At 40.0% G+C, this 19,887-nt stretch overlaps 1 protein-coding gene across 1 annotated transcript in view; it reads left to right on the forward strand.

Moving 5' to 3' along the window:
• The first annotated feature begins 6,565 nt into the window (after nucleotides 1-6,565).
• Nucleotides 6,566-19,887, forward strand: part of swap70b (switching B cell complex subunit SWAP70b) — a 44,205-nt gene continuing 30,883 nt past the window's right edge. Inside the window, exons 1-6 of the mRNA XM_085359461.1 lie at nucleotides 6,566-6,726; nucleotides 9,317-9,457; nucleotides 17,159-17,332; nucleotides 18,617-18,844; nucleotides 19,363-19,522; nucleotides 19,702-19,836. Coding sequence (XP_085215587.1) covers nucleotides 6,631-6,726; nucleotides 9,317-9,457; nucleotides 17,159-17,332; nucleotides 18,617-18,844; nucleotides 19,363-19,522; nucleotides 19,702-19,836 — 934 coding nt within the window. The 5' untranslated portion in view covers nucleotides 6,566-6,630. The remainder of the gene's footprint in view (nucleotides 6,727-9,316; nucleotides 9,458-17,158; nucleotides 17,333-18,616; nucleotides 18,845-19,362; nucleotides 19,523-19,701; nucleotides 19,837-19,887) is intronic.

The raw sequence follows: 19,887 nt of genomic DNA on the forward strand, positions 1-19,887 counted from the left end.
GACTTTATTCCATCCCGATAAGAAGTGAAACACGAAGGCTTATGGACCTTTTAACCAGAACTGATCACTTAAAAAAGAAAAAAAAAACAACTTTTTGTTTTGGAGGACAACCCTGTCAGTCGAGGAGTTGGGCTCCTCTGTCCAATCAAAGCTGTAGAGTGTTGATGCACCAGACTTGAACTCATCTCACTAGACTCTTTGCCAATATAGTTCAGTCCTTTCACCAGTGGACTTCTTTTTTTCTTTTTGAAAGGAAGGTAGCTGCTTTACCTTTTACACTTTGTCATTCTTTAGGTTTGCATAGATGTCAGACAATTCTCTCCATTCCTGTCCTTGCACTTCTCTCGACTAAGTCGAAGTGCATTTCAGCAGATCAAAACTGCAGTGAAGCTTCCCCCCCCCCATGTGTGAATGTACTCAATGTAGCCGTGCGCACCTTACTGCCTGTCGCATGCCTGATGCTGGCTACTAGAGGATCTGAGAACTTACAGTTTCTGTGTTTGTAATGGAGCACTTTGGAGGTAACATGTGGCGCTTACCACATTGTTTCAAAAGAGAAAAAAAAAGAAAGAAAGAAAAGAAAATGAAAACCTGCTGCTATCCATGTTTTTGTGTGTCAGGGTTTGGTCTGTTTCAGGTTGGATCGTTAACTGTCACTGGCTCTTATTTTCAAGTAGCAGGAGCTCCTGTTTCCATCCTGTTTTGTATCTGGTCGGATGGAAATAGATCATGCTAAAAATAAATAAATAAAAAAATTATCCAATGTCTGTGAAGTACCGCAACCAGTGAACCAACTTGTTATCTATGAGGTTAGAATTGATCCATGCTTTTAATCTTGCCTATTGATCAGTGCTGCCAACCCTGCCTGTAGCATTACTACAATCATCGTCCCGTTCTTACGATTCTCATGTGTTCTGTTGGTTCGTTCTTTCTTCTGTCTGTTTTTCATAACGCTTGTCTTCGATTACTGTTTAGGCGAGCATTCCTCAACCTTTTGTTCTTGTAACCCCATAACAGTAACTTTTCTGTTGTCTGTTCTGTTGTTGTACCATGTACATATGTTCTTTTTAATAAAATCTCACCATCTACACTTCACCTTCTGTTCAGTGGCATTTTTATGAGAGAAAAACTCTCAGAAAGATTGAAAATGAATCTTTAAGTACAAATGATTATTTGTGTTTAACAAAAAATAGAAACAACATCCAGCATAATGATATACAACAAAGTATATCAGCATTAGTATTTCTCACACCAAAGAATAGTCCTAAACAGAAGCCCCAGGTACACCACCAACCCGTTCATGTGTCTAACCGTTTTTCCCCACTCGGTGACACACCCGCCGGGGGTCAAACTCTGGTAATTGGTGATTCTGTTCTCAGACATGTGAAGCTAGAGACACCGGCAACCATAGTCAATTGTCTTCCAGGGGCCAGAGCAGGCGACATTGAAGGAAATTTAAAACTGCTAGCTAAGGGTAAACGTAAATTCAGTAAGATCATAATTCACGTCGGCAGTAATGACACCCGGTTACGCCAATCGGAGGTCACTAAAATCAATATTGAATCGGTGTGCAACTTTGCCAAAACAATGTCAGACTCTGTAGTTTTCTCTGGTCCCCTCCCCAATCAGACCAGGAGTGACATGTTTAGCCACATGTTCTCCTTAAATTGCTGGCTGTCTGAGTGGTGTCCCAGAAACAATGTGGGCTTCATAGATAATTGGCAAACCTTCTGGAGGAAACCTGGTCTTGTTAGGAGAGACGGCATCCATCCCACTTTGGATGGAGCAGCTCTCATTTCTAGAAATATGGACAAACTTATTAAACCCCCCAAAATATGACTATCCAGAGTTGGGACCAGGAAGCAGAGTTGCAGTCTTACACGCCTCTCTGCAGCTTCTCTCCTTCTGCTACCCCCCCAAAAACCCATCTCCATAGAGACTGTGTCAGCTTCCAAAAAGACAAAAAACAAACTAAAAACCAGCAACAAACAACTTAAACATAAACAATTACAAAGAAAGAACAATAAAGTATCCACATCTGAACCAAAGAGTAAAACAGTGAAATGTGGATTATTAAATATTAGGTCTCTCTCCTCCAAGTCTCTGTTAGTACATGACTTAATAATTGATCAACAAATCGATTTACTCTGCCTTACAGAAACCTGGTAGCAGCAGGATGATTATGTTAGTTTAAATGAATCAACACCCCCGAGTCATTCTAACTACCAGAAATCTCGAAGCACAGGCCGAGGGGGCGGTGTGGCAGCAATTTTTCACACCAGCCTATTAATTAACGAAAGACCAAGACAGACTTTTAATTCATTTGAAAGCCTGATGCTTAGCCTCGTCCACCCCAGCTGTGAAACTCAGAAACCAGTCTTACTTGTTATCATCTATCGTCCACCTGGGCCTTACACAGAGTTTCTGTCTGATTTCTCAGACTTTATATCTAATTTAGTTCTGAGCTCAGATAAAATAATTATTGTGGGTGATTTTAACATCCATGTAGATGCTAAAAATGACAGCCTCAACATGGCATTTAATCTGTTATTAGACTCAATTGGCTTCTCTCAAAATGTAAAAGAACCCACCCACCACTTTAATCACACTCTAGATCTTGTTTTAACATATGGCATAGAAACTGAACATTTAACAGTGTTTCCTGAAAACCCTCTCCTGTCTGATCATTTCCTGATAACATTTACATTTACAATAATTGATTACACCGCAGTGGAGAGTAGACTTTATCAAAGTAGATGTCTTTCTGAAAACGCTGTAACTAAGTTTAAGAATATAATCCACCCACTGTTATCATCTTCAATGCCCTGTACCAACAAAGAGCAGAGCAGCTATCTGAACGCTACCCCAACAGAGGTCGATTATCTTGTTAATAATTTCACCTCCTCACTACATACGACTCTGGATACTGTAGCTCCTGTGAAAACTAAGGTCTCTAATCAGAAGTACCTGACTCCGTGGTATAATTCTCAAACACGTACTCTAAAGCAGATGACTCATAATCTGGAGAGGAAATGGCGTGTCACAAACTTAGAGGATCATCATTTAGCCTGGAGAAATAGTTTGCTGCTTTATAAGAAAGCCCTCCGCAAAGCCAGAACATCTTACTATTCATCACTGATTGAAGAAAATAAGAACAACCCCAGGTTTCTCTTCAGCACTGTAGCCAGGCTGACAAAAAGTCAGAGCTCTTTTGAGCCAACAATCCCTTTAACGTTAACTAGTAATGACTTCATGAACTTCTTCACAAATAAAATCTTTATCATTAGAGAAAAAATTACCAATAATCATCCCACAGATGTAATATTATCTACAGCTACTCTTAGTACCATTGATGTTAAGTTAGACTCTTTTTCTCTAATTGATCTTTCTGAGTTAACTTCAATAATTACTTCCTCCAAACCATCAACGTGTCTTTTAGACCCCATTCCTACAAAACTGCTCAAAGAAGTCCTGCCATTAATTAATTCTTCGATCTTAAATATGATCAACCTATCTCTAATAATCGGCTATGTACCACAGGCCTTCAAGCTAGCTGTAGTTAAACCTTTACTCAAAAAGCCATCTCTAGACCCAGCAGTCTTAGCTAATTATAGGCCAATCTCCAACCTTCCTTTCATATCAAAAATCCTTGAAAGAGTAGTTGTCAAACAGCTAACAGATCATCTGCAGAGGCTTATATGAAGAGTTTCAGTCAGGTTTCAGAGTTCATCACAGCACAGAAACAGCTTTAGTGAAGGTTACAAATGGCTTCTTATGGCCTCTGACAGTGGACTCATCTCTGTGCTTGTCCTGCTAGACCTTAGTGCAGCATTCGATACTGTCGACCATAATATCCTATTAGAGCGATTAGAACATGCTGTAGGTATTACAGGTACTGCACTGCAGTGGTTTGTATCATATCTATCTAATAGACTCCAGTTTGTGCATGTAAATGGGGAGTCCTCTTCACACACTGAGGTTAATTATGGAGTTCCACAGGGTTCAGTGCTAGGACCAATTCTGTTTACATTATACATGCTTCCCTTAGGCAGTATCATTAGAAGACATGGCATACATTTTCACTGCTATGCAGATGACACCCAGCTCTATCTGTCCATGAAGCCAGATAACATACACCAATTAGTTAAACTGCAGGAATGTCTTAAAGACATAAAGACCTGGATGGCCACTAACTTTCTGCTTCTTAATTCAGATAAAACTGAGGTTATTGTACTCGGCCCTGAAAAGCCTAGATATATGGTATCTAACCAGATTCTTACTCTGGATGGCATTACCTTGGCCTTCAGTAACGCTGTGAGGAACCTTGGAGTCATTTTTGACCAGGACATGTCCTTAAATGCACATATTAAACAAATATGTAAGACTGCGTTCTTCCATTTGCGCAACATCTCTAAAATTAGAAATATCCTGTCTCAGAGTGACGTTGAAAAACTAGTTCATGCATTTATTACTTCCAGGCTGGACTACTGTAATTCATTATTATCAGGATGTCCAAAATACTCACTGAAAAGCCTTCAGTTTATCCAAAATGCTGCAGCAAGAGTGCTGACAGGGACTAGAAAGAGAGAGCATATTTCTCCTGTTTTGGCTTCCCTTCATTGGCTTCCTGTTAAATCCAGAATTGAATTCAAAATCCTGCTCCTCACATACAAGGTCTTAAATAATCAGGCCCCATCTTATCTTAATGACCTTGTAGTACCATATCACCCTATTAGAGCACTTCGCTCTCGCTCTGCAGGCCTACTTGTTGTTCCTAGAGTATTTAAAAGTAGAATGGGAGGGAGAGCCTTCAGTTTTCAGGCCCCTCTTCTGTGGAACCAGCTTCCAGTTTGGATTCGGGAGACAGACACTATCTCTACTTTCAAGATTAGGCTTAAAACTTTCCTTTTTGCTGAAGCATATAGTTAGGGCTGGACCAGGTGACCCTGAATCCTCCCGTAGTTATGCTGCAATAGACATAGGCTGCCGGGGGATTCCCATGATTCATTGAGTTTTTCCTTTCCAGTCACCTTTCTCACTCACTATGTATTAACAGACCTCTCTGCATTGAATCATATCTGTTATTAACCTCTGTCTCTCTTCCACAGCATGTCTTTTATCCTGTCTTCCTTCTCTCACCCCAACCGGTCGCAGCAGATGGCCCCGCCCCTCCCTGAGCCTGGTTCTGCCGGAGGTTTCTTCCTGTTAAAAGGGAGTTTTTCCTTCCCACTGTTGCCAAAGTGCTTGCTCATAGGGGGTCATATGATTGTTGGGTTTTTCTCTGTATCTATGAAGCGCCTTGAGGCGACTTATGTTGTGATTTGGCGCTATATAAATAAAATTGAATTGAATTGAATTCAAAGATGTTAGGGCAATAGAATGTGGCACTTCTAAATCACACGATAAGTATTACAGGTCAGGGCATCTAGAATTAGTCACAAATTTGGTACTAATTTATTTTCCAGGAGTTTTAATCATAACTGCTTCATTTTTAAACCCAAGTAAAAATTCACTGTGTAAAAACAAAATTCATTATATAAATTTTTTTTTGCATAAAATAACATAAACTGACTTGGTTCTATCTGAGATTTCCACAGACGTTCAGATGAGGATATTAAATCTTTAGTGAAAACTTCACTACAGTTTAATCCAAAAATTGAGACCGTCACTTCACTTTGTAAAATATTTTCAGAATATTCAAATACTTTTAGCCATCTAGATTTTAACACAAACATATTCTCAGTTACATTTTAGCGCCTTAATCAAGCAACATTTTTAAATCCAGAAATTTTATATTTTAATCTTTAATTTCCCACTTTTAAGTTGTCAGAAAACCGCTGAAAAATAAAGAGATAAAAGGCTTACATGACACCACAGATAAATGAATGTCATTAAATATTAGAGAAAGGCATGTGTACACGATCTCTGCACTGATGTCAATCAATCAACAGGTGAACTTAACAACACACCTTTGTATGCATCTACAAAACATGCAAGTTTTTATCAAAATGAATGCCTAAAATATTATTATTTATTATTTATTTACATATAATTGGCATACTAGTAACAATAATAATATTTTGTGATTTTTAAAAGTTTAGTAATTTTGAGCTGGCAGTTTAGGTTTTCCATATATTTATATGTTAACGACTTTCTCTGTTTTTTAGCAAGGTAGAATAGAATAGAATAATCCTTTAATTGTCCCACAAGGGGAAATTTGGTTGTAACAGCAGCCAAAAAGACACGTATACAAACAAACAGTACACAGGACACAGAACAGAAACATAGGTAGTTTCAAACACCTATTATGTGTCATTTTTTACGTAAAAAATAAATAATGTTTTTTTTACCCACAAAGTCCTCACATACCCTCCGCACAGAGCGTCAGTGACACACACTCGTGCCTGATGTGTGTGCGCTCCTCTCGCTGAGCGGTGCTGCAGTTCTTCATCACGATGCCAAGCACGCAGCAGTTGACGGCGGGTCACGTGACCTTTCCCCGTCGTGTCCAACAGCAGAAGAGAGACAGTTCACACAGCAAGAGAGTAAGAGTGACACACACGCAGCCGGAGAGGAGAGAAGTAAGAGGGGAAAAGTACAGGAGAAGAAGACGAGGTATATTCCACCGATATGGCCTTGCGGGATGAACTTTTAAAGTCCATTTGGCATGCCTTCACAGCTCTGGATGTGGACAAAAGCGGGAAAGTCTCTAAATCTCAGCTGAAGGTAAGCTGCTTTCCTTGATGGTTTTGAGTTTCGTTTGGCCGCTGGAGGTTTTAACCTTTAGGATCTTTGGCTTTTTTCAAAATAGTGAACCCGTTCCTTCCTATTCTGATTTGCGTGGAAAAAAAACAAACGCACACACTTCTGTTAGGCAGCATCAGCTGAGACGCACCTGTTGACAGTTTGCACATCGATTAAAGGAGAATCCCACACTAAAAACCACCACAGAACAAGTAGAGCCAACAGATGTTTGAAAAGGAGGCTTTAACGCAGATGAAAGTAAAGTTATTCAAAAGATCTGCATACACCTCTCATCACTGGAAGAATCCACTTGAAAACACAGCCAAGTAGAAGATATTTTTATATGAGTACAAATTTCCTGGAGATACCTCCATGTATGTAAACAACACGCACTCACACTCCTGTGCCAGCCAAACATTGTTCAGGAACGGATGGAAAAAACAAAAACACTTTTCACTTCAGGAGTATCAAACCAAAGTGAAAATGGTTGCTGCTACTCTGGGGTAAGTGCAAAGAGAAAGGGCATGGGACGGCATAGGCCCCTCCTGGGTTCCCACCCTCTATTGCCAATGTACCGGCCATCCATCTTGTTCTCCTTATCAGGGTCGGGTTCTAACACAGTTCTCATAGGGTGAGGGGCAGGGTACACCCTGGACAGTGCCAGTCTGTCACAGGGCTGACACAGACAGACACCTATTCAATCCTGCAGTCAATGTGGAATCGCCAGTGAACCCAACATGCATGTCTTTGGACTGTGGAAGGGTGAGGAACCCGGGGTACATGGAGAGAACCCAGGCAAATGCAGGGAGAACATGCAGACTCCACACAGAAAGCCTCCAGCCGGTGGATTCAAACCCAGAATCATCTTGCTGTGAGGTGCCAACCACTACACTACTTTAGGTTCAAGGTTCAAGGTTCTTTATTTGTCACATGCATAGTTATACAAGTATAACACACAGTGAAATGTAGCCTGACACGCTCCTCGACATGTGCAAAAATTTGATTCAGTGATTCAGAGATTATAGTCTTTGGTTATCTAACAATGCCAAACACCATTGGATGAGAGCATGAATAGGAACAATGGCTGAATGTAGCTCAAGTACTTGTTGTCGTTTAAGTATTTCTATTTAATAAGTGGAGCTGAAGGTTATACAGTGGGTTTTAACATGGCAAAACCAAGGGGGTAAACTTTTCATTAGTCATCACCATTCACTACAACTGGTAGTTTATCTTTGCTGGAATAGAAAATATTGTTTGACAGAGCTCAGTTGACTGACTAATACTCCGAACAATAAAATTGCGCAGTGAAGATCTAAGAAGGAGATTTACACAAGCTGGGAAGATCTTTTTGGAGCCATTTCTAAACAACTGCAGATTCCAAGATCATCCCTTCAAACAACTCCACGCAAGTACAAGTTATTCTGCCTACAGTGAAGTGACTTTTACATCTTCATTGACTAAGAGGGTGCTGACCAAGACTACTTCAAATTTGACACATTCAAGTGCCACTGAAATTTGCAGCTGTCCACACGGACAAGCCAAATGCCTCCTGGAGAAAGGTTTTATATGAGACATGACGAATACTGAGGTGTCTGGTCACAATCACGAGAAGTATGTTTGGAGGAGTAAAGGTGACTCTGTCAAAACTAAGAACACGGACATGAATGTCAAGCAAGGGCTGTTGTGCTGCCAGTGATACTGGTACATTGCACAAAGTGGATGAAATGATGACGGAGGGCTACCTTCATATTCTTCAACTTCACCTCAAATCAACAGTAGATGGTTGAAACTTGGAGACAGTTGGATGTTCCAACAGGACAGTGATCCCAAACGCACATCAGAACTACCTACATATGCTTGGCGACTGTCTGAAATAGTTACTCAAAACAAAACCGTCTTTAAATTCTTGTACAGCTATTGCATCGATGATAATGCATAATAACTGCATTGTCATTGGTACCAGGGCACAGGGCTGCATACGTGCACACCGTGTCTTCAACATTAGTTGTCTATAGTATACTTACTTTAAATATTCTGATCTGGTCCCCCTCTTTTTTATTATTATCCTGGGAATGTCCCTGTTGCTACTTGCACAATAGTTAGACTAGTTTCTACACAACTGTGGCCTAAAAAAGGAGAAAAAAAATGCAATGCAGCTTTAAGACGCTCCACGTCTGTTGAAAATGGTGAAACCGCTTCCTTTGTGGTTCTCTTGGTTGTGCCACACTTGTTCTCCAATTACTGCTGTCATGTCCACATGTGCAACCCCACACGGCTGCGAGTCGTCAAAAGGAATTCTGGGCAGGGGCCTTTGTATGACAGGGAGCAGTATTTACATTTTGTTTTATTTTGTAAATGTCGACTGTAACCTACGACTTTAACCCTACGCTGTGACCTTTCATGTAACCTCAAGTGCATTTCTCAAGAAATGTAACTGCAGGGAGCAAAGGTAGAAACGGCCAAGACCTGGCTTAAATGGAATGTAACTCATAACTATTAGCTGAAATTGACTTAAACATATCAATCGATCGTTATAATAACTAGTAAGTATTGTTTTCACCTCTGATTTCAGGTGCTGTCCCACAACTTATGTACAGTCATGAACATTCCCCATGACCCGGTGGCTCTGGAGGAGCACTTCAAAGATGATGACGAGGGTCCTGTCTCCAACCAGGGATACATGCCTTACCTGAACAAGTTCATTCTGGATAAGGTCAGTCAGCTGTGTAAGCACATTCAGTCACACTTTGTCAGCCTAGGATAGTAAAGTGGTGTTTATTATATCTAGGGCGCTGTCTTTTTCAGTGTCAACACACTGACAAACAATAAGTGCCATTGTTATAGAGGAAATAATAATGGCAAATTATCAGTCTGCGCTACAACTCTTCATGACTTTGCTTTGAAAATGATACATTAGCTGAAGGCTGTTCAGAGGCTTGACCAGCCATAACAAGTACTTTGTGGGCGTTTTATCTATTTTCTACTAAGGCAGGAGATTGGAGTCATGTTATAGTTGCTGATTGTTTGTCCCTGAGAGCAACAGTCCCGAGTCTTCGTCAGGGCTGCAAAAGCTGCCTGTATGGGCCACTCATAAATAGTGGTGTGATGCTCCTCTCAATCACAATTCTAGACAAATAAAATCAGAATTATCTTCAAAGTAGCCAATTCTTTTTGAAATGCATGTTCTTTTCTCTCAAGCAGTTATTTCAATTTCTTGTTTTCTTGCATCATCCTAACTTATTTTAACAGCTGACCTGATATTGTTCTGTAAATTTTCTCCAATCCATAATTTCTTGGGTAAAATATTAAACGCCACCAACTGTGAAACATCATCGGGTGTCTGAGAGAGTGCTGTATGTGTAGAGTTAAAGCACTGAATGACTGGTTGAGAAGACCAGAAAAACTATATAAATCGGGTCCATTTTTAGCATCCGGGCCTTCACATAGCAAACTAGTGTCAAACCTCAGTGCTTCTTCCTTCATGCTTAACAGTTGACATGTGCAGTGTTTGCAGAACCATTCTCAATCAGTATTTGCCTCGTACTCAACAGAATGGGCACAGATTCAGATTTCTGCAAGTCTTTGCTGTAGTTTAACGTCTTTGTGTAATCTTTATAAGATATCCTCTGCTATGGGATGTAGCAGCTTTTGATTTCGTAGACATTTTGTCTTACGGTAGATGTTTGAACATGGGGCATTTAGACATGAAACTGAGAAAGTTGTGATCAAGATATGATTCATACCGACTGGTCTTTCTTGATATGAGGAGACTTTTTCATTAAGTAGACTTTGTGCATCTCTGAATACTTTTAAAACCTGATCACAGGTAGCTTTTGGAGTCTTGATCTTAATGCTACTGAGGTGCTGTGGCATGGGCTGACATTTTGTACAAACATGCCAATATAATTGCATTAAAAACCACGTTTTGGGAGTAATGTTCCCAAATTCTCATCATTGTGGTGTATGTGTCATAAGCAGCTACTTATCTTATAGAGGGTGTTGAAGCTAAATGTGGTTTTTTTAGTTACTAAACCAAGAGCTGGCATACTTTTCCCAGCCTGCATTGTGACTGATTACACTGTGTTAGATAAAGACTTAAAGCTATTTATCTGTCACTTGATCTAAGATTGGAACCCACTGTGACCAAAGGGTTCACAAACTTTCTCTTGCAGAACCCTTGTTTTTTTTGTTTTTGTTTTTTTGATCATGTTTAAAGGTTATTTATTAGTCATATTTAATCGTGCACTACAAAGGTCCATTGATGGACACAGTGTATTAGTAGCTACATTGTGCTGGTGTCACCCTCTGTGTCCATCCATCATTGTATTGCTCCGAGACGGCGGCACAAAACCATTTATTGAACATCAGACCTTTGTGATGATGTAATAACGGGGTCACGGGATGAATGGAGCGTTTGTGATTGCATAGCTGGACATCATGACAAGAGAAAATGCTTATTTAGTCATGTCATGAGCAGCAGTGAGCTCTAGTGGAATTCCTTCTGAATGTTTGGAATTCTTGTATAACATCCGTGCTAAGTGGCTATTGCCATGATTTAAAAAGGTTCTTAAACTCTGTCTTAATGAAGGGTTTAAGACTTCTTATTCTTGAATTTTGCTGATTTTATTTTATTTTTTTATATTTTCCAGTAGTTTAGTATGGCATTTGATTATTGTTGGTTTGTTTGCTTGTTTGTTTTACAACTTCCATTTCAGTCATTTTAAAGATGTAAGAAAAAAATAGATACTTGTAAAAATATGAGTTCTGATTGGCTACCTGATAGACTGTGCTCACTGCTAACTTCATGTCTCAATAATCTGTGACACTTTATTAAATTGATCTGTTAATTAACTGATCAATGAATATAAAATACTTTTTCTACCCGTATACATTTCTCCACTGGCGTATAGAAAAATCTTTTGTTTTGCCCTTAAAATGACTTGACTATTTCCAGCAGACCAGTTGGTTCAGCTGGAGCTTCAATATATAGAAAGCTTGGATTAACACTAGTTTAGAGAGGCTGTTTGTATTTGTTTATCCTCTTCGTTGTCTCTGTGGCAGTGCACATTTCTGACTGTTTTATGTCTGAAGTGATTTGTGATAAAGCTGCTTAAATAATTTCTTTCTGGACAAGCAGACATACTTGACATACGTGTTGTGTAGTTAAGACGTGCTCGTGATTGGTGCTGAAAATTTCTAACCACATTTTCTTTAAAGAAACTAAATGCTGGATTTAGTTTGAGGAAGACACACACACACACACACACACACACACACACACACACACACACACACACACACACACTTACTTGTATTTTTCACACACAACCATCCCACCCATGCATTGGCTTGGGGTGGTGTTCAAAGCATTCAACTTCACTCACTCCTGAGGAAACTCCACCCTGTCACACAAGGAAAGTGTGTGTGTGTGTGTGTGTGTGTGTGTGTGTGTGTGTGTGTGTGTGTGTGTGTGTGTGTGTGTGTGTGTGTGTGTGTGTGTGTGTGTGTGTGTGTGTGTATCAGAAACCCGAAACCCAGGAGAGCAAGTATCTTATTTTACAAGTGAACACAGTTGCTAGTCAGGAAAAACTTTAAACTGCGTGTGTGTTTGTGCCTTTGTACAGCAGACAGGAAGTGCAGATGGAGGCAGTCTGTACATTATCCTCACCAACTCACCCGTATAGTGCAGCAGAAAATAAAAGGCAGACCTCTAACATTTTCTTTTATAAGAGCACAGAGACGTGTGTTGGTGTGATGAGATTGTTGAACTCTGTACCATGACCCTGAAACACTTACCACTGCTGATGTAGCAGAAAAATGATGATGATGTTGAAGCTCAGGGTCGCACACTTTGTTGTGTGATAGCATGTTGCACTACATAGAAACGTGTGTGTGTGTGTGCTTGTGTTACAAACAGAGATTACTTAAGTTCATTGTTCCAAGTCAAGAATTTTGACACACACAGTCACTGAAAGTGTTGACCGCTGTGGTGACTCCTCTTGTTGCAATAGTTCTCTGCTGTTAGGAAAGATGGAGGACAAAATCCTGAGTCCTCACTTCATGTAAAAATGTGTTGAAGCTAATTGAGGTTTCACCAGTCTGAGACTGATTGGGTGGGTTTGTAAGGCACAGTGTTTCCTCGCTGAGCTGCAGCAGATTGGCAGTAAGACTTTTGTGCTAACATGCCTTAAAGCGATTATCTTAATTTGAAATCCATTCTTCTGAAACATCACATTTAATAGGGAAAACAGAAATTTAAAATGCATTCATGCACAGAACATGGACTGTTCTGTTAAGGGTTAAGAGCTTAATGGGCTGGTTTTTCTGTTTAGGAACTTTACAAATAAAATAAGAATTCCTTGAATTTTGCCCAAGTTGAGGGGCCTATATCTATTTTTTTTTCTTTTCATCAGAAATGCTCAAATGTTTATTTATTTAACACAGTTGTGTATGTAAATAATGTCAGATCTGGAGTAATCTGTGTTCTTGCTGCAGAGCGTGTCTTATAGTTCAGTTTTGGTGAACTTTGTCATTCGAATTCACACTAACCACAAAAGACATGGAGAGGAAGATTTGGCTACAGTAACTGGAGGATGCTTTCATAGTTGTATCGCAATATTCACCTTTAGTTATCTGCTAATGAGAGCCTCAGCAGTCTGTGTTTAGATTTATGTATATTTATTACGCTTTTTTTAAAGAAATGAGGATGTTGATGCCAGATGTTGGTGATGAACCATCCTAACAGCACCTGTTTTGTGCTGTGGACCATTAAAAAAGCACTTTGTTACTACTTCCCCCTTTTCAAATGCTTTCATATCACATCATACCGTGTTGAACATTCAGCTGCTCCTGTCACTGGTGTGATTCTCATTCCACTGAAGTCTGTGATTTTTAAAAAGCAGACAGTCCGGTTGAACTGGTAACAAGATTTTCTTTTTGTCTTCCAGTTTATTCTAGTCTGACTCCACTTGTTACATTTCTGTGTTGTGTTGTTTCGGTGTGAGATAAGGTTGAAGTTTAGATCCTGAATCCTAATGAACATGTGGCAGTGGAGAGGAGGGGGCGATTTGCTGACAAGGATCTCACTGTTGAAGGGAAAAGACCGAGAGGGATCTTGAAGGGGAGGAGGAGAAAAGACAGCGAGAACCAGCGAGCTAAGAACAAAACGAAAACAAGACGAGCGTGACGCAAAGAGAAGCTCTTTCGTAACAAATCCTGCTTTCACGACTTCCCCTTTACCCTATCCTCGCATGTTGTGTTGCTGCAGAGTGATTAAGCATTCAGAACCACAAACATGATGCGAACACATTCAGCTACCTGAACACATCATCATGAGAGACACGTCCTTATTTATAACAACAGCAGAATATGTTGTTTTTGAGTCAGACTTACTGCCAGAACCAGTGACGAATGGCAAAATATTCATGATGGGAGGAGCCTCTTTACACCGGCATGTAACTTTTTTTTTTTTAATTTTACTCCACCCAAAATCTATTTTTAGCCTCACAAACAATCTTTACCTGTTACAGTCTTTAATAGTTGCCAGTAATTTCACCTTCACAAAAGACTTGCAGCTGTTTTCAGCTTCAGTAATCTCCAGAAAGCTCCCAACAGCAACAAATATTCAATACACATTTGTACCATCTGAGAATCAGCATGACTGATAAGTTACTGGTAGGCAAACCCACATTTAATCTGCATAGCTAAAGTAAATGAGGATATCTATTTTGCTTATTTATTATTGAATACACACTTAATTTATCGCTGCTAAGGTACATGAAATACATTTTTATTATCTCTCATTTTTTTTTTATTTTTGCATTTTCTTCTGTCTTGGCTTGAAAAGGCTCTGAATGATGTCATAGAGATTGACTATCTCTGATGGGAGAGGTGACGATGCCGAGGCCAATTAAAGAGAAGTTTGGCTGTCGTGTTTCTGTAAACACAGTAGCTGGAGAAGTTTGAACAAATTCTGATAAATCTTTGTAGGTGTGTGGAGTCATGTTTGCGATGACTTTATAAAGATTTAAAATATGTCACATTTGACCTCTGATCTTTCCATCAAGGTCAATAGATTGAGCTGAAGGCCAAAGTGATAAATACAGAGACTAGGGGGTGAGTTGAATTTGCTGAAGTTTGTGCTGTCTGAGTGCTTCTTGTTTTAAAATAATAATTTAGTACAGCGGTCCCCAACCTTTTTTGTGCCACGGACCGGTTTATGCCCGACAATATTTTCACGGACCGGCCTTTAAGGTGTCGTGGATAAATACAACAAAATAAAACTAGTACCGGTACTGAAAAAAGAAGATTTATTCATAACACACGTGAAAAGACCCAGGAAAACCGAGTTAACGATAAAAACTATAACAAAATAACGCTGAAAACCGATTTAAAAACCCTGAAAACCATACATTTCACACCCGAGCCTCAACTCTCGCGGCCCGGTACCAAACGACTCACGGACCGGTACCAGTCCGAGGCCCGGGGGTTGGGGACCGCTGATTTAGAACAAAGACGCACAGAGAAAAGAGTAATACACTACAGGAATGTTTGTTTTTGTTTTTTGTGAATTAAAAAAAAAGTGTTTTACTTCATTTAGACGTCAAAATTAATTAACGTTTAGTCCTAGTTTGCAGTGTTGAGTAAAGCAGTGCTTCAGGGTGACTCTCAAAAGTTGAGGAAGTACTATCGCTTTAACATCTAAGACAGGTTTCTACACAGGCACTCAACCTAAATGAGCACAATAGCAGGTTACATCAGATCTTGAAACCGTTCAGGCTTTCAAGCTGGATGTTTGTCTCTCTCTGTCACAGCATGGAAACTAGATTCAGGTTCGGGACTAGCTGAAGCAGCACACAAGTCAAAGGTTTATTATCATGTGAACATACTTCACAAACTCACTGTTCTGTATGTTGCCTGTGAAAAAAGGACATTTTAATGAAGCATTTGATAAAACGCACAAGCTCAGAAGCTATTTGCTTTGTAAATAACTACTTGCTTATTTTAGCGTTGTGCATGTTAGTGTGGCTGAGCCCCTCCCTCTGAAAGCGTTAGTCTTGCCCACATTTACACAGAGGAAAAAGGAGTGACTTCCCACGCAGCTCTGTAAAGGGGACTGCAAAGCACATTCTGGAGAGTTCAGCTGGAGGTGATACTTTTAGGTGTTCCTTCCCTGAAGAGCTCAGTTCTCCTAACCCTAACAAACACAGGCTATGAGTAAACACCAGGCCGCCTCTCTGAGATGATAAGCTGAGGAGGGAAAAATTTTCAAGTAATGAGGTCAGCAAATGACAAATAATGCCTTTGTAAGCTCAGTCTCCAGATTTGTACACACTTGGTTTCACACATCCCTCCCCCCGACACTCTTGCCTCTGTATGATGTCATAGAGGATATCCTTACTATGGTCAGCTAAGTTGTGCCCACAGAAGCTACAAACCTATTTGAACAGTCGTCTTTAAAATAAAGACGACTTATAGGGGAAGGAGCTAAATGATTTGTTAGCCAGTTAACTGGGGGTCTCCACTAAGGCTTAGTGTAAGAAAATCGAGGATTATTTTAAATGGAGAATAATGCAAAGCTACTCAGAATTAAAAAAAAAATCTGGAGATGAAAATGGGTGGTAGTTCCACTAAAGTTTGTACTGTGTTAAAGGCTGAGTGTTCAACAGCAATATGAAGTGCTACCGAATGTCCTGACTGCCACCTTAGACCAGTGTTTCTAAAAACTGTGTGATGGCCACTGCAGGTGCCGTAACCATGGTTTTGAGCAGGATTCATGGACTGTAGATATAATAGTTGATGAATCCAGTTACAGGGTTGACTGGTTTCTAATTACGGCAAACGTTGGAAGATGTTTTGGGATCATTTGCTGGTGGTTGGATTTGTGGGGCGACTGCCAGCAGGACAAGATGTGCTTCTCATCCAAATGACCGCGCACTCAGCCAGCCGGTAGTCTCCATGGAGATGCTACTGTTCACTGGCTCAAAGAAAACATCCCCTCCACACCACTGACTAGACCTTTTTAAGAACTTTCCTCCCATTTGGCTCTGGAATTTAAAGCCTAGAGGCACTTTTTCTTTTTGTCCCTTCTCAGTTTCTGTGTGCATCGTACTGTAATACACAATCTGTCTTTCCGAACACTCCTGCACACATGTACATCTTAGATACCCTAATGACATCATTTTGCCTAGCCACCCTGGACTAACTAGCATGGGCATGTGCTAGTAGATGAAACGCATGTTGTACATTATTAAAGTTGTGTATTATGGATTTGATAAATGGATATATTCCATATGTATAATATCTATGCTCTGTGGTTTGAAACGTCAGCTTTAAAAAATGTGAGCGTCTGGAAAAGCAGACTGTTCTCCTTTGGTGTGGAACATAACCTGATGATGTTTCTGTTGTGCCACAGGTGAAGGATAACTTTAACCGTCAGGACTTCAACAAAATGTGCTGGACGTTGTCGTATAGGAAGAACCTGGAGCAGAATGAGCTGAAGATCTGTAATGATGACGCCTTCAAGATCTGGTGCATCTTCAACTTCCTGTCTGAAGACAGATACCCCCTGATCATCGTCACTGAGGAGGTCAGAAAACATGGGATGCTGTTGCGTTGTTGTACGCCCTGTTTTTTTTCCTTTCTTTTTTTTGTGGCTCTTCCCTCAGTTGGTGTCATAGAGGGTTGGTTAGTCTTAGATTTACTGATTAAATCATTAAATTGAAAAACGTGACATTACTGGGTTTTGTACTTTTGCAGATCCACTTTGAAGTGCTCTTTAGTGCACATATAAGTACCCAAGGCTGTTGATGTGTTGCGTAAATAGATGTTAAATTAAATGTGAATACTTTTAGAAAGCCTTGTGTACATTAAAACAAAAGCACTTTGCAGTTGTTTTACCGCTCCGTCCTACTTGAGATCTCATTCACTGGTATGTGGCTCATGAAGTAAAATGACTTTGGTCTGGATGTAAGAAAAGTGACATTAAAAGAAAACAATTCATGTAAACACCAGATGGCTCTAGAAAGGAACAGACAAATTCTGGGTGAGTTCTAGGTGTCGTTTTTTTGTTCACATCTCCAACTTAACATGGAGTAAAGCAACATCGAAAGAAACTGAAGAAGCTAAATTAGGTTTTGAAAAAATTGAGACCACACCAATTGTGTGTAAAGACGCAGCTTTGGGATGCCATCTATGCCACATAATTAGCTTAACCCCTTTTCTGGCAAAAGCCCTGCCTTGGACCCTGCAGTCATAAAACCACAGCACTGACCACAAACGTCTGTGTGAGCTGTTTTTGCATCAAAAGTGCTTCAGAAGCTACACAGTAAGACGCTAACCTGTAAGGATGCCATTGACTAGTTCAGGAATCACATTAAGGTTTTGTTTGTTGTTGTTTTTTCAAGAGAGACAGTAAACATCTTACATTTTAGACTGGAGCATTTCTTTTCAAAGTGCTTACTAAAAGGGGAAGCACTGGCGTGAACAGCCTTTTATTCATCTGTAGTCTGTTTTATTTGCAGCATATGATATTGTACGTGTCCCTTCACTGTGTCACTTAGTAGCCAGTGGAAAAAGTCCGTTGCTCAAGAGCAGAAAAGGAAGTTTCGAGCTTCCTGTTCTTTTACAAATGCTGGAAGATTTATTGTTGTGTAGGAAAAACATCAGAACTCAAACACAGGAAGATTGTTTGCAAAAGAAATGCACATTTTGCTGCTGCAGTCATGTAAGGATGAATTGTGGGAAAAATGCAGAAATGGTGAAAGTTATCTTTTATTGTAAATGAACAGCTGTGCTTTTGATGAAAAATGACTCTGTGCATGTGGTGTGTGTGTGTGTCTTTGTGTGTCTGTGTGCATGTCTGCATGTACAGATTGAGTACTTCTTGCGTAAGTTGACAGAGGCGATGGGGGGAAGCTGGGTGGAGGAGCGCTTCGAGGACTATAAGCTGCAGCTGAACTCGAAGCAGCAGTGTCTGAATGCATGGGAGCTCATCAGCCTAGTTGGGTCGGGTCACTTCAGTAAGGGCATGGACCATCAGACGCTCTCAATGGGAATCGGTGAAGTCTACCAGGAACTCATTCTCGACGTGCTCAAACAGGTGGGCAGCACATCAGCACAGACTGATGGTACAGTCTTCATCGCAAAGCTCTGTCATCTTACTCTGATTTCAAAGAGTGCCGATGCAGCCTACTGTAATAACTGTGAAGCATATGCCACTTTAAATGATAGGAGTCATAGATTTCACACTAAATTAAACAGCACATTTAGCACCTGGCAATGAAAATGTCAAAATCCCTCTAAATGTCTTAGTTCACAGTAGAAAAAAGGCCCCAAAAATGCGGAAGTTTTTCGATATTTCGATTAATTCTGCTAAAAACTAAAACTGTTTTTTTTTTTTTAAAAAAAAAGAAAAAAAAGAAAAACGCTGTTTGGGACCAAGCATTTTGAAAACAATTACAGATTAAATTCTAACCACAAATGCAAATCATTGATTAAAAATGGTGTCAAATAATGAAATTTCAGTTCATAAAGTGTTAATTATTGATTTATAATGAAGCTTGATGTTAGGAGGATGTGAATGTTATTTAAGCCGCTAAGTATTCTGTCTTACTGCAGGGCTATATGATGAAGAAAGGGCACAAGAGAAAGAACTGGACGGAGCGCTGGTTTGTGCTGAAGCCAAACACAATCTCATACTATGTTGGTGAAGACTTGGCTGAAAAGAAAGGAGACGTCCTGTTGGATGGAAACTGCAGTGTGGAGGCAAGAGCCTGCTGTCTGTAGTAAAACTCTGTTTCAGCTTCCCGGCCTTGATTTCTATGAGAACAGCAGCGGAAGAGAATCTAAACATGTGAAACACAGAGATTAATTCCCTATGCACATAAGAAATAAAAGACCAGAGAACTGTTTAGAAAAAAAGAAGTATGTTATTGTTTTTTGTCTGTGTATTGTCAGCTTGTAAATTCTGTTTTTCTTTGCAGCATTTACAAGATAAAGAGGGAAAGAAGTGCCTCTTTCTCATCAAGTCATCACAAAAAAGCTTTGAAATCAGTGCATCAGACAAGAAGAAGAAGCAGGAGTGGATCCAAGGTGAGTTCTATCGAAGCTGCTCGATAGTAGTTCGATAATAGTTTTCTGCTG

The sequence above is a fragment of the Diplotaxodon limnothrissa genome, linkage group LG7 (assembly GCF_057381915.1).
Source record: "Diplotaxodon limnothrissa isolate DT_005_m linkage group LG7, D_limnothrissa_male_GT1.1, whole genome shotgun sequence".
NCBI lineage: Eukaryota > Metazoa > Chordata > Actinopteri > Cichliformes > Cichlidae > Diplotaxodon > Diplotaxodon limnothrissa.